The sequence below is a fragment of the Anastrepha ludens genome, chromosome 5, assembly GCF_028408465.1.
Source record: "Anastrepha ludens isolate Willacy chromosome 5, idAnaLude1.1, whole genome shotgun sequence".
NCBI lineage: Eukaryota > Metazoa > Arthropoda > Insecta > Diptera > Tephritidae > Anastrepha > Anastrepha ludens.
In genome coordinates, this window is record NC_071501.1 from 7,709,380 (window position 1) to 7,724,426 (window position 15,047).

Consider the following 15,047-nt stretch of genomic DNA (forward strand, 5'->3'; position numbering starts at 1 on the left):
CACAATTTATTCATCAAATTGATTGATTTTTTGACATATCAATTGACACATTAAGAATGCGTAACCGAAAAATTAACTTTTTATATGCTCCATCAGCCTGAGATTGTGAAATGAATGGTGCTGTGTGATGGCAATTATTTGGTTGTTGGCTGAAAATTAGTGGCAAATAGCTGACAGCTGATATAAATAGCTGATGACGATGCACAAAAATGCGCCAAAAAGGTGGTATATTTATTTGCCGGGAAGCATATGCTTGAAGATTCTACAACAAATATTCTGTGTAGCAGCCAAAAAAGGCAAAAAATACGGTATAGCGATTATGGAAGAGCAAGAGCTGTATGTATAATATGTATGTAGAATGTTGGACCCCTTGTCGTTTTGTTTCTAAGCATCGCATTTGTTTACAGTCTATGTATTGAAGTTTTCCTAATTTGGTTTTAAGTTTATCTAAAGTATTTAAAACTTCTATGAAACACCATTTACCAATTGCCTTTAAAGGTATCTCAGAAAATTTAATGGCGCACATTTGTGTAGAACATTTTAATCCAAACTTTCTCACCCGAACGGGTCATTTTGTGAAAATGTATAAAGGGCCGGTGAGGCCTATACTTACATACAGCAAGGAGGCGTGGAGACTTAAGGCAGCAGAATCCGCCCAAATACGGAGACTTGAAAGAAGGGTACTACGAAAAATATATAGTCCCTTGCGACTGGATGACGGAACATATCGAATCAGAGATGATGACGAGCTCGATGCATTGATGCAGCATGAAAATGCGATATGTTTCAAAAGTCAAAGATCAAGGGTGTTGCGGCATACGTACAGAATACGCAAAAACAGAGCTGCCAGTTTAGCGTTCCATAGACTATCGATTGGATGCAAAGGACGAGGGGGGCCAAGTAAACAGCTGACTTGCGGAAATTGCTAGTCACAAACTGGTGAGCTGTAGTTGCAGAAGCAATGTTCCGCACAAGATTGTAATGCTAGTGATGATGATGCTAGGTCATTTTGACCCTTATTTTTATAAATCTGAAAAATATTAAGTCTTTGGGGTCGATGGAAGGCTGAAATGCTCCGGAAAATTTCAGTAGAGGTCTGCTCAGATGAAAACAAAGTGCGACACTGTTGCACCAGAAGCCCATAATAAATCCATCTATGGTGAGTACCCATCTTTTACAATCATTTTTTTGTTTTTGTTCTGAATAATTTTTGTATACTGCAGCTGTCAAGTTCTCAAGTGATTGATGTACGACGCCAATTGCAAAAAGTATAAATCTTCCGATAGGGTGATTAATTTTGCGCCACCTTGTACATACATATGTAAATCAGTAAAAATGTACTTTCCAACACCACATTTTACTTCTTCTTGATTGGCGCGATAAGCATTTACGCGGTTTTGACTTAAACCTAGCGCGTCAGTTGGATACACCAAGTAAAGCCAAGTCCTTCTCCACCTGATTTTTCCAACGCAGAGAAGGACTTCCTGTACCTCTGCTACCATAAGCTGGTACCGCATGAAATATTATACTTTCAGCGCCAGACCGTTTGTATCCATTCGGACGACACAATCCAGCCTACGAAGCTGCTGGTACAAATTTCCAATCTTTCCAACACCACATCGCCCTTATATTTTATAGAGTCGAAGAAATGCCGTAAGTGACTTGTATTTCCTTCTTTATTTTGAGTCCTTTACGAGTGTAGAAAATCTTTGAATTAAATGTTTCTTGTGTTCTTCTTATAATTTTTTGTCCCATTTTGTCGCATAGTGTAGTTAATGCGCTCAGAATAGCAAAAAAGCACCTTCGCACTCTACAACGAAATGTACTTAATGTGCAACACTTTTTTGCATTTGTAACCACAAAATGAAGCTGGTTTCACATCACCGCCTGACAGGGTTCACCTTGTTTTGCTTGCTCGCAGCTTGGCACGCATTTTTCAAACACACTTTAAGCCATATACACCCTCCATCTCCATCTCATCCCTCAGCCGCTTCGGTAAACTTGACACAAAACTTGCTTTGTTGCTCATTCTTCTCGGCAGCCGCGCTCTTTGATTTGTCCTTTTTTTATCTCATTATAGTCTTATTGGCATCAATATTTATGTTTAGGTTTAACTATAAATCGATATACTACCTATACATACATACATACATTTTAGTGTGTGCGAGTATGCCTGGCATGTGTCGCAAACTATTGCCATTCACGTCTGCTACTTTCCAGTATTGTGTGTATGTTTGTATGTATATATCTGCTAGCATGCCTCGACTTAGATTTCCTGATTATTCGCCAAATGTGGTGATTTGTAACGTTATTTGCGCTGCTTGTTGGTGTTAATTCTACTATGGGTGCATTTTCTCGCGAATTCCTCTCCAACGCGCCCTCAATCGGGGAAATGCTGGTTGCAGTAGTTGGCGTTGTTGAACATAGACAATATATTCCTTTTAACAACTATGTACTACTGTAAAAATTTCTATCTGCGTTGACATTTGCCTTTTTCTAGAAAACTCACGGCGTTGTGTTGCTGCGTCGGTGGCTAACCGATGCTCTTATGATTTCTTTATAAAGCCTTACAACAAATATGTACAGACTTGCAATGTAGGCTGCGGTTTCTGCAGACGTTTGTGGTGTTGGAGAAAAGTTTGCGCTTACTGTAAACATAAATTTCTGCAATGCTTACATATATCAAGAATGGCTATACATAGGGTAACGGGTGGAGCGCTTAAGGATTCTATGTTTACCTACGAAAGTTTGAACTGTTGGATGCTTTATGCCTAGTCAATTTTTAACTTTCTTTTGCTTTAGAAAAATGTTTAGTTGTAGTAGGTCCACGCAAAATTTTTTGGAAAATGCATGTAAATCGTTCTGAGATGCTTTAAAAATTTCATCAAGACCTAGACCATCATCAAAGGAATACGACTGCGTTCTATACCAACACCTGCAACACTTTTGAAGCTCATGGAATATGTTTGTTAAGGCGATGTGTATCTGATCACTTCAATTAATATTATTACTGATATGTTCAAAAAATATAAACATATACATACATATGTACATAGTTAGGAACTTAGTCTAGTCACAAAATATTTCCAACTACTTTTATCGCGTGTTTAAGCTCTTAGTTTGCTCTATTAATTGCCTTTCTCCATGTTCTTCATTCCAAGGCGGCATATGCTATTTCGCGCACAGTCATATTTTTTTTTCATAATTTGTTTGCTGTAGTGTTAAAGCCCATTGCTGCTCGTTGCTAATTGTTTTCGGTCACCAGATTTTTTAAATTTGTCTCAAGCATCTATTAATAAAAGCTTGCAACTTTTGTGTGATAGAAACGGTCACAAACAAAGGCTCTGAGCCACAAAGCAGCAATAACAATTTTTAATTTAGTATTTAGGAGCAAGTCTCGAGTTCTCCAGATCTTACTTAAATTGGCAAAAGCACAAATGCGTTTTTTTCCGGTTGATGAGGTCAATGACGGCATCCCTTCAGTAGTAACAATACTCCCAAGGTCCATAAATTGAGTACCGTCTTCTACTAGATTGCCACTAATATTAAACTGAGTATCATTGTAGGCGCTCAAAAGTCTTGTCAATCAATGTCTAGCTGTAACAGGCAGACTTCCTACTTACTGGTAGGAAGTACTTGGTTATCAGCTTCCTTAAGATGAAATAAAAAAGTGAATAACTTCAGCAATTTAAGCTCTTCTTTCAAATGATACTTATAAACGATCAATTTGCAACAGTTTTTTGATGGAATCTGTATTTAACTTTGGCAAACTGATTTTTGAGAATTTTTTTCTATCGCCGTCTTGTGCAGTTTCTCCATTTAACGCCTAATAAAATGTGTTTATATGGAAAAAAATACTCAAAACCGGTAGCAAAAAAAATTAGCAAAAACCAACCCGATTTTTGAACCACTTGCATTTAACTAAACCAAAATTCAATGATTTATAAAACTGTATACCTGAAACTTTTCTACAAATTCTGAGTAAAAAGTTTGAAAATTTGAGAAAAGTTTGCTGAATTTTCACAAATTTTATACCAAGATTGTTTTATATGGTTCTTGTTGCTGTATGATCTAAATTTTTGTGCAAAAGGAATTGAAATTACAAAAGAAATAAATAAATATGTCATCAATATGAAGTGTACACTTTCTTTTGTCGCTGACTGTATGTTTAATTGGTGCTTACACCCTTTATCTGCTATTTTGACGAGCCTCTTGAGATTTTTTCACATATAAAGGGACCTACAGTTTTATGCCGCCTCTGAACGGCAGATGGTTTTTTATGAGAAACTTTTTCATGGCAGAAATACACGCGGAGGTTTGCCATTGCCTGTAGAGTGGCGACCGCTAATAGAAAAAAAAATGTTTTATCATTTGGTGTTTCGTACCCGGGTTTCAAATCCTTCTTCCGAATGGTATCACGCACCAACTCATTCGGGTACGGTGGCCGTAGTTATACAATCACTTCTAATTGGATTCGAACTTCACAAAATCGGGATTAACTATTTACACATTTATTAAGAAAATTTACTTGATTTCCTAAACACGTACACACTTATTCATTTGTATATTCCTTTTCTGCCCAAAACGGTCGTTAATTGTTTCTAAAATTAAGTATTACCTTTCAAATCAATTTTCCCATGAAAAGTTTCTAAAACGCGAGAAAACATTAATACATGAATATGACAAAATACCTTAAAAGGCCAACATGCACAATTTTTTCATCAACCTGACAAAAATAGTCAGATTCAGATGTACACGCGCACTCACAAAAATGCCAATTCATGGCTGCATGCGTGTGCGTGCCTGCATGAAAACTAAGTGTGAGCTGAAAAGGTCTACTGTGGCTCCATGTAACGCAAAACCAAAAACGCTACGAATACATTGGACGCTCTAAAAACGGCCGAATTTGGATTTTCCTGAGCCGCTGTTGTTGACATTGTGTCAGCTTGGAACTAAACTTCATTGTTTAGGTGACTTTATTTGTGCAACGCGTTGACTTTGATTAGACGCATTTGGTATGCGGCGGCTAGACAGACAGTAGCGCCATTTGTATGATGGGTAAAGTTCACAGTTGTTGCAAAAAGTTGCTAATTACGCTTTGGAGAAATACACACACACACACATATATGATAGTTTATGCCATGAAATGGGAGATGGGGGATGTAGAAAGTTTTTGTAATGTTACCTGAATTAAAGGGAAAAACTGTTTTATTCTATACTGGCGCTGGATTTTAGTGAGTTCGCATAAATTCGAAATTCGTAGAAGGGCATCACTGAGTTCTTTTGTGGCGCCATTTCGCAGATTTTTCATAGAATTTGTTACGACACGCTTCGGTTGTCGGAGAAAAGTTGCAAAATAAAATTCAGTGGGAATAACAACTTTTATTTTAAGTATTTATGAAAACACGGCTAATTAATAAAATGCTGGTATGCAATTAAATAAAAATGTTTTTTTTTTTTTTTTTTGTTTTTTGTTTTCGTTTTTTGTTGAAGAAATTTCCTTGACGACGATCTCGGTACATTTGAATTATCTGCATTTTACACCTAAACCTTAACTACAAGCAAAAATGCAAATTAATTCAATCGACGATTTTTAAATTTATTAATTTTTAGTTTAAAACGTGAAAAATTATATATTTTAATAGCCAAGAATTTTCCTTGTTAACTATTTTCAAAGGATTAAAGGCTTCTTCACCACATGTGAAGTAGAAGAAGTGTTTCCGCCTCATTTGAAATACTCTTAAATTTTGCTCCCTTCTTCACTCAAAAATATTATTACACTACACACAAAATAGTCCATTTTATTCACAAAAATTAATAAAAAATTAAATTAATGTAAAAAGAAATACTCTAGAATGATTTTTTCAAACTAAAATTTGTTTGCCAGCTGCTGGCAAAACATCAGCATTTAGCATTTGAGTTTGGCAGCACTTTTTTTAAGTTCTCATAGATTCACTGATAACAAATTTTTTGTAGTCTTAGCGGAGAGTTGAACTGGTAAGTTTGCTATACCCAATTCAGTGACCAGCTATAGTTTAAGTTTGATTTCGAATTGTGATGAAAGAACTCAAAACTCAAGTATGAACAAAGTGCGTACTGAACATTAAAACATATCCTAAACATATCCTAGAAATTTTCATATATTGTATTATTGAGAATACTGTTGGAATGATCATATACTAGAATATTATGGAAAAAAGGAGTGCAAGCTTTTTTTTCTCTCAGCAATCAGTAAATTAAAGGCTCTTGACCGGTGAGCATACAAACTAGATTTGGTGTGGGTCCTTAAAAAACTTTCTTTCCTTTAATAATAAGAGTAGTGTCTTTCGTTTTGATTAACGCACCTATATGTAAGTACCTTAGCTGGGTCAAAAGGCTTGTGCACAGTTAGAGTGGTGTTAACAAAACATTATAATTTTGAAAAGTCCATAGAAAGCCCCATAGAAAGTAAACCAATTTTACGAAGGTCATTTGAAAAATCCGCACAAATTCAGAGGGATGTCAGCAATGACGCATATCGATGTTATGTTTAGTTAGTTGCATCTCTTGGAAGAACACACACCAAGTTTCATCCAGATCAGCTTATCTTTTTTTCTTTGTGCTTGGCATTCGTTTGAACTGAGGAAGTCGAGTAATTTTCCTTTTCCATAATCACGTGAGCTAGTCCACGCCTCAGCAGTCGCGGGCGCAAAATTAATCGAAATAGGATTTCTACTTGTTTCACAGTGACCCTATTCTCCAGACTTTGAAGAATTCGAAGAAACGGCTGGCAGGAAAAAATTTTATTCAAACGAAAAGGTGATTGCAGAAACGAATGACTATTCTTCAGACTAGGACAAATCCTATTATTCGGAAAGGATCAACAAACTGGAACAGCGTTGGACAAAGTGTACAAGCCTATAAGGAGGCTATGTCGAAAAATAAAAGAAGATTTGCCCCAAACAATTAAGTAGTTTTTATATTTGCACGGACTTTTCAAAGGAAACTCGTAAGACGCGATGTTGCAGTTCTCACAATAGTCGGTTCTGCGCCATAGAAATAGATAGGATTTATGTACGCCCTAACCAGTATTAATAGGAATTTTTACTACTTCTTATCATATACACCCTGCTGCAAAATTATCAACACTCTACAATTATTTTGTTTTTAATATATTTCACACAAAATATGTATTTAGCTCGTAAAATTTTTTTTTTAATTTTTCAAAATTTCATTAAAACTTTCAACTTGTTTACTAAACTCTTTAGAAATCTTCTGGGTATGCTGCTTTCCTCGAAAAGGCATTATACTAAGTATATGTCCGAAGGTTTTTGTATGGAAGAAAACGTCTCGTCAACAAAATAAAAAAAGTTCCAAAAATTAATGGTATTTTATAGACACTTGAAACTTGCACTTAGTTATACTAAAATTTAACAGGCTACAAAACTGCATACACAGAAAAATTCCGGTTAAAAAGTTAACTCTTCGTTGGACACTTTTTAAAGCCAGAGATTGGACACCCGGGTCTGGCCTTTTTTCGTTCTGTTCCAGGATCCTTTTTAAAAAGTTATGTCGATAAATCGTTAGAAAATTAAATTTTAGGGAGCTAAAAAAACTCAAGTCGTTAGCTAACATATTATATAATAGAAATATGTTAAATCACGTCCAAAGTCGAAAAAGTTTGGCCAGGCCCGGATGCCGAACGGAGGGTTAAAGGTTGTGATGAAATTTTGAAAAATTGTGTACAAAGTTTGAAACTTTGCGTTATTATTTTTTGCGTTACGAACTATATTTTTATGAAAAAAAAAAATAGTTATGTGTTTCTAATATAACTTGCCAAAGGAGTGTATGTGAGAAGAAATTGTAGCGATACGAATTAATAGTGACTAGAGCAACAATACACAACCAAGGCCTGTTACATAAATTTTGTTCCTTAACAGATGACTTTGGAAGGAGACTCCGGTGAAGGTTTTCATTCCTCTGACAATCTGCAATAGTCTAGCAGTTCAGTTACCACCTCCACATGACTCACTGGACAACAATTTAGTAAAGCGTGTGTATATTTAGAGTAGTGATCGTATGAGCCTACTGTTGCACACACATCCACTGAAATATTATTACGAGTCATATTACAAGTCTTTTGCATTACTAACACATACTTTTCATCCGTTCGCCTCTTACGCACAACTGTCATTTTAATTATGCGCTTTGCTTTAACTTATGCGAGTATTTCTTTCAGATGCGTTCATTCAAGTCATGTTTGCGCGATTTCCCCTGCAGCTACTTAATCTTTCACTGCACTTGCATTTAGTTAATGCGCGAAGCGGTTATTTGTGCGGATGATGTGTGAACGTGTGCAACATGTTGAACAAAGTGGTAGATAGGTTGGTAAGTACGCTCAAGTTTTATTAAATCAATCAAGCCAGATATGGTAGGCAGGGGCTGCGGCCGTCTTGTTGCTGAGGCTACAGCTACTCCAACTTAAAGCGCTAAATAACGGCAAGTGACAGTTGACTACGGCGGTGGTGAAGTTCACAAGGAAATGTGAAGCCGCAGTGAGCAGACATTCTGGAGAAATTTGTAATGAAACCTTAGAATTAGATTTCATATTGAATATGCATAGCGGTTAGTTCGGAAAGGTACTACATTCTCATGACGGTTAGTAGGAGCACAGCAGTTGGATGTGGGAATAATAAAATAATGAGGTCATCCGTGCAAAATTTTGACGAGGATTCTCGTAAAATTTATTAAGTGAATAAATATGTTTCCACCGCTTGAAAAAGGATGGTTCCACTTGAAAGCTTCGCTAAAATTGTAAAAATATGGAGTAAAATATTCTGGCGAAGAAGCTTGGACGATGACAACATCGGTTGAGGCGTCCCGTGGAGAGTTTGAGAGACAGATTCTATGGAAGATTTTTGGACCTTTGCACGTTAGCGACGGCGAGTATCGCAGGCGATGGAACAATGAGCTGTATGAGCTTTACGACGACATAGACTTAGCGCAGCGAATAACAATCCAGTGGCTACGTTGCCTGGGTCATGTCGTCCAGCTGGTGGTAGCAGAGGAAGAGGAAGGCCTCCTCTGTGTGGAAAGTTCAGGTGGGGAAGGACTTGGCTTCACTTGGTGTTTCCAAGCACGAGAAAGAAACGACATGCGCCAATCAAGAAGAAGGAAGTAAAATATAGATTGTTTGGACATTTGCGAACAACACAAACTTCAGTATCAGGGACAGCATCATTTTTTGTGTGCAAAACTGACAAGTTTTGTGCTAAATAAACGTTATTTGCGAGAACTATTCATTTACTTCTTTATTTATAAAAAACCTACCGAGCACAATTAATGAATTCGAACCCAGTACCATAAGAAAAATGCTCTCAATACTATTCCAGGCACGACAAAATTATTATTTTACATGACTTGCTTTACTTTTTTTTACTTGCTTGCCCACCCACATTTTGCGGCGCCGATCAAAACTACTTTGGAAACACCAAATTGGGAAAGTCTACCTCACCCGCCATTGACCCTTCCATTTATCCCTTGTTCCGCTCTATAGCACATACAAATCTGTAAGGATCAGCACTTCAAATTATACTCCTATGAGGATATAAAAAATTATGTCGATTTGTGGAGTGCCAAAAAAAATCAAGAGTTCTTCCGACATGGTATCGGAATGTGACCAGAAAAATGGGAAAAGGTGACTAAAAAGAGATCATTTTTTATTATTATAGTTGGCGCGTACATTCCTATTAAATGTTTGGCCGAGCTCCTCCTCCTATTTGCGGCGTGCATCGTGGTGTTGTTCCACAAATAGAGGCACCTACAGTTTTAAGCCAACCCTGAACGGCAAGTGGGTTTTTATGAGAAGCCTTTTCATAGCTCCCTGCGTTTTTTTCTGTTTGATCGACATTAAAAACCACTACGGGGAACCACTTTGGCGTTTTAACAGCCGAAAGGAAGTTATGAAAAATCGAATACGGCTCTTTGCAATCTCATTTCATATACCTAATATTTTCTTGGAATACAGACCTATTACCAATGAAGATCCGGAATAACCGTAATCAATTCCTGCTGATATTTGTGCTTTCATAAATCTGAAATAGTTACCCGACTAAGAGCAAATAAACAATGAACTGAAATATTTAATGAAATAGACCCCATTGGCAGGTTAAAAAAATGTTCGATGCGAAGAGGGGTACAAGTAGTCCATGAAAATAATGTAATAATTAAAGAAATTTGTAAATAAAATGGTAATAAAGAAAGAAATATAAATCATTAACCTTATTGTCTGTGCTGCGACTCATGCTGAGCGTATTACTGCCGTTCGTCAAACCACTCCCAGTAATCGGTGGGCAAGACTGCCGCTTCAAATCCCGCTTTATAGCCAACTCGTACCAAGGAATCACTGGTTTACTGCGCAGCGTCGTTTGGCACCCGATTTTAAAGTCCAACGGATCAATGTACTCCGGCGCCAGTCGATTTAGGTCTGCTACTGCATCATCTGCAGATGCATAGATATTCCCAGCTGATTTATTCGTATGCAGCATAGAGTGATGTTGACGTCCTGCATACGCTGAGTAGTAAACGCCACCCATCATGTTCAACATGGAACCCATAGGCGAGGAATCGTAGGAGCGATACAATCCAGTGCCCATGCTTTGAACGCGCATATGGCCCAGTGTATGGTAACGACGATCGACGGCATTCTGCAGCACGGGCATGGCATTGGGCACTGCTGGCATATCATCCTGATCAATGGTGTTCAGGGAATGACTAGTGTGTGAACGTTCGAGTATTTCGGCGCTAGTGCTGCGTTGCGGCGTCGAGAGCGCTGGCAGTTGTGGTTGATACGTGGTGCTATTTGTGAGCGAGCGTAATGGCGATTTCGTCGGACTCTGGCATGGACTAGTCGGACGTGAGTGTGAAGTTGGCGTTGGTGGCACTGTTGGCGTGTACATGGCATAAATCTTTGGTTTGGCATAAAGGCTTTCGCGCCGCACGGGTGTAGGTGGCGCGTTGGGCGAGAGTGCTGGACGACCAGCGTAAGTCGGACTCTCGCTTTCACTGCGATGATAGGAGTTTGTCATCAAGGTGGACGGACGTGAACTCTCAATGAGCGACTTGGTACGGCTATAGTGCGAACTAGTGTTGGAGGTGTTGCTGCGTGTTGATGAACGGCGTAGCTTTGAGGGCGAAAAGTCGCCAGAAATGCGACCACTATGCACAGTGATGTCTTGTATTTCGAAAGAGTTCTTCGTTGATATAGGCGAGTAGCAGCGTTCTGAATCACCATAAGAGTGACGTGTACTTGTGCTATCCAAGCGTCGTTTGGGACTTTCAGGTGCGGTATACAAGAAGATGTTCTCATCTTCGACCGCAGTGTAGTCAGGCGTTTTCGGTGTGGCGCTGCTCTGTAGTGAATCTAATGAGAAACGGGAGTTCTTTTTCATGTTATGATATTCGACTGCAATGCTGCCAGAGCCAGTTGAGTCAATCGCACTATCACGACAGCCACCACCATTACTGCCGCCACCACCAGATGAGGAAGACGCATTTGAGAGGGGACGAAAGCCAGCGGCGCGTGTATGTGTGCTGGCGTAGAGCGGTTCCATATCGCCAATTTTTGGTGCCTTCACGGCTTTCGCCACAGGCCGACTTGCATATATTTCCTCTGCAACACTCGGTGTGGTTGCGCTTAGCGTGCCGCTGGTAGTGCTATTGGCTCTACCTAAACGTTGAGCATTCTGACAAATTCCGCTGTTGCCCGAACAGCAAGAACACTGGCTGTAATCGCTTTTCAGTGAAAGTGTACGACGCCGTTCCACCAAGGCTGGGCGTCGCATATCAGTGGCACTATTGCTGGCATTCGTGTTAGTGCCATTGAGTTCTGCTTCCAATTCGGCGGCGCGTATGGAACGAGAACGATAGAGACCACGCGAACGTATGGTCGCGTAACCATCGTAAAGCGGTGTAGTTGCTGGAGAGAGGGGAGGACGAGTTGTGGCGGACATGCCGCCACTAACAATTTTGCACTTTTTTGAATCGATCAAATGCGTCACGTCGCCGCCACAATTGACGCAATTGTCGTTGTTGTCGTCGTCGAAGTCGCCGTAGTATTCGTAATTACCACTGTCACATTTTCTTTCTTTTGACCTTTTAGTCGATTTAAGTTTTTCAATTTTCTTTTGCAGCTTCAGTTTTACGGCTTTAAATGATGATTAATTGCAACTGTATTTCAATGTTCATAGAAAAAAAGAAGAAATAATGACTTTTTATCACTGTAGCGCGTCGGTCGGCCGTTTATTTGGTAGGGGGCGACCAACGCTCTGCAATGAGCAACGAATGAAGTTTAAGTGATGCTGGTGGTCCAGCTTAAGTGACTGGTGTAGAGTTCATTATGATGCGCTTAGTTTGATTATTTGATTTTTGTTTTTTTAGTAAATATGCACATCAATCATTTTGTAATATCACTCATTTTTTTGTAAATTTAAATAGTGTTGGTGAATTGCGAAGTATTGACTTAATTGGTTCAAGTGGGAATGGGAGGGAGAGAGGGTATTCATTGCGCTTGATGAGTTGTGGCCAGTAATTAAAGAGTATAAATGATTTTGTATAATTTAGTCTACACAAAATATGTAAAACAATTATTTTTGGACTGTGTTATGCTTTTAAAAATATATATTACAACAACCAACCAGCTGGTAAACGCGGCTTTGCTTGTACACTCCTACATTCAACAGCATTGAAGGAAAAGAAAGTGAAATCAACCAGTTTCTATTTTTAGCAGTTTTTTACCTTGTATTACAAAGCAATTTCCATACTTTCTAATTAAAAAAAGTGGCAACGCCATTCAAAAAATAATATTTGATTAACATTTTCTCAATCATTTGGGTGATACCCACATCCAAATAAATAATTCATCTGTACTATTATTTGAAATTTTCGCGTGAATAGTTAGGTGGCAACGCCACACAGAAAAAAATTAAGTAGAATTTAATGTTCTATGTACATATGCGTATGCATTTAAATTTTTTGCAATTAATATATTGGAAATCAATGTTCTAATTTCCAAAAAAATTAGGTGGCAACGAAAAAAACTTAGTTAAAAGTTTATTAATTCTTTTGAACACAGTTCGTTTGATATCCATAAAATAATTATTTATTTTTTAATTAGATGGTAACTTGATTTAAAAGTATTATTCTATTGTAATATTGTACTATGCACATATGTATATGTATGCACATACATTTTTTACAAATAAAATTGTGAGCAATTTTTTAATTTAAAAATAGTAATAGGTGGCAACACCGACTAAAAATATTTTTCAACACTTATTTAGACTCTTAATATCCAAATTTTAGTATTCAAATGAAGTATGCCACAAGTTCCCAGTTTTGTATTGTAATAAAAACCATGTGGCAACACCAGTTAAAAATATTTTTTATTAAGTTTTATTTTAGCACCTTTCATTTGACACCTTATTATTCAAGTGAAATTTGTGATTAGTAGCCGTTTTTGCATTAAAATTCAGTGGCAACGCTATAAAAAAACAAATTTTTTCGAAAATACACTTTTCTTAAAAATAGGTAATTGTTTTGATATTCATCTATTTTTGAATAAATTATCATTTTTTAATGCAAATAGGTGGCAATACTCATTTAAAATGAGTGTTACACTCAAACCAACAACGACCCAATTGTGCAAAAACCTTTCGTCATTGATGCGTGAAGACAAATTTTCTCCACTTTCTTATTTGATGGCATTGACAACATTGTCGTATATATGGTACTAAAAAAATTACTACATACAGCCATACCTACTATGTGTGTGTAATTGAGTAAAAATGTTTTAGGTAATTCATTGCATTTAAAGCCATAATAGTTGGGAACAATCAAAACTCCCTAACTATGCATATGATTTGTGAGTATCACTTCATGACTACACGCAGGAAGAAATGCCTGCAATAGAATATTACCATATCCCATACTCTCTTATTTGGCCTCCTGGGCATAGGAGAATATAAGGATATGCCGATGAGCTTGCTAGGAAAGGGTTGATAGAGTTGGTTTCAGTTGGTTTCAGTTGGCCCCATCTCAGACATCGGAGTCCCATTGACCGTTTTTAAAGGGAAACTTTCTCTTTCTTAAAATATTGCAAGACAGATGGAGTTCTATCTTATCGTGTGCTATCTCAAAAACTCTTTGGCCCGGCACGGCAGAAGTAGGACACTTAAAGTGCTAGGGACCACTCGCCATTAAATTTCCAACCTCATAGCGTAGTCACCAGTCACTGAGAGATCGAAACTCACGCGTAGAAGCTCGGACTCCATACAATCATCTTTGCAGCAGAGAAAGGGACTGTTGAACACTTGTTTTGCAAACGTCCGAGTCTGGCGGCTAGGCGCTTGAGATCCCTTAGTGTACCTTTCGGGGATAGCCTTAGGCAGTTCTCCAGCCTAGATCCTGTTTCTCTTCTCCACTATATCAACAGCACTAGATGGCAGTAGATGGGTTTTCTTCCTTTAAATAGTGAAATTTTTCGCAAGCAGTGATCCACATTATGGATCAAAACGGCACTCTAGTGCTACTTATAGTGTATTCGAGATACTCTTTCCATTTATTTAGTAATTCGACATATAGAACTTTTAGAGGTCGCGCCTTAACACCTTTTACTCTCGTGTTTTGACTTGTTTTCCTGATCTGTGTGCAGTTGCTGCTATGCAATTTTAATATATGTACATATTTTCGAATGGTGCTAAAGAAATGAGTTCGTTGTGCTCGTTTCAAAATACTCAAGGTGAGTTGTCAAGCAATGACATGGCAGGTCAGTAATCGTAAGGCAAATATACTAATTAATAATGATAATTTGTGGTCCTTCTCTTATTTCTGTTTTAACATAAGGCCTCTTCTTTTCGCCAAGAGTTAGCAAATGGCGAATAGATGAAGCAACTGGTAGAAATGAACATATATATGTATGTTGGCAACGCGGGAAGGGAGCTGCCTTAAATTAAATGTGTTTTTTTGTACGACAGTAAGTTATAAAGCAAGCTAAAGAGCAATAGCCATGC

General features: G+C 37.9%; 1 protein-coding gene across 5 annotated transcripts in view; it reads right to left on the bottom strand.

Moving 5' to 3' along the window:
• Window positions 1-15,047, bottom strand: part of LOC128865308 (protein sickie) — a 138,516-nt gene that overhangs the window by 56,431 nt on the left and 67,038 nt on the right. For all 5 annotated transcript variants that reach the window (XM_054105500.1, XM_054105499.1, XM_054105498.1 and 2 more), the window contains one exon: window positions 10,260-12,207. In XM_054105500.1, coding sequence (XP_053961475.1) covers window positions 10,260-11,990 — 1,731 coding nt within the window. In that variant the 5' untranslated portion in view covers window positions 11,991-12,207. The remainder of the gene's footprint in view (window positions 1-10,259; window positions 12,208-15,047) is intronic.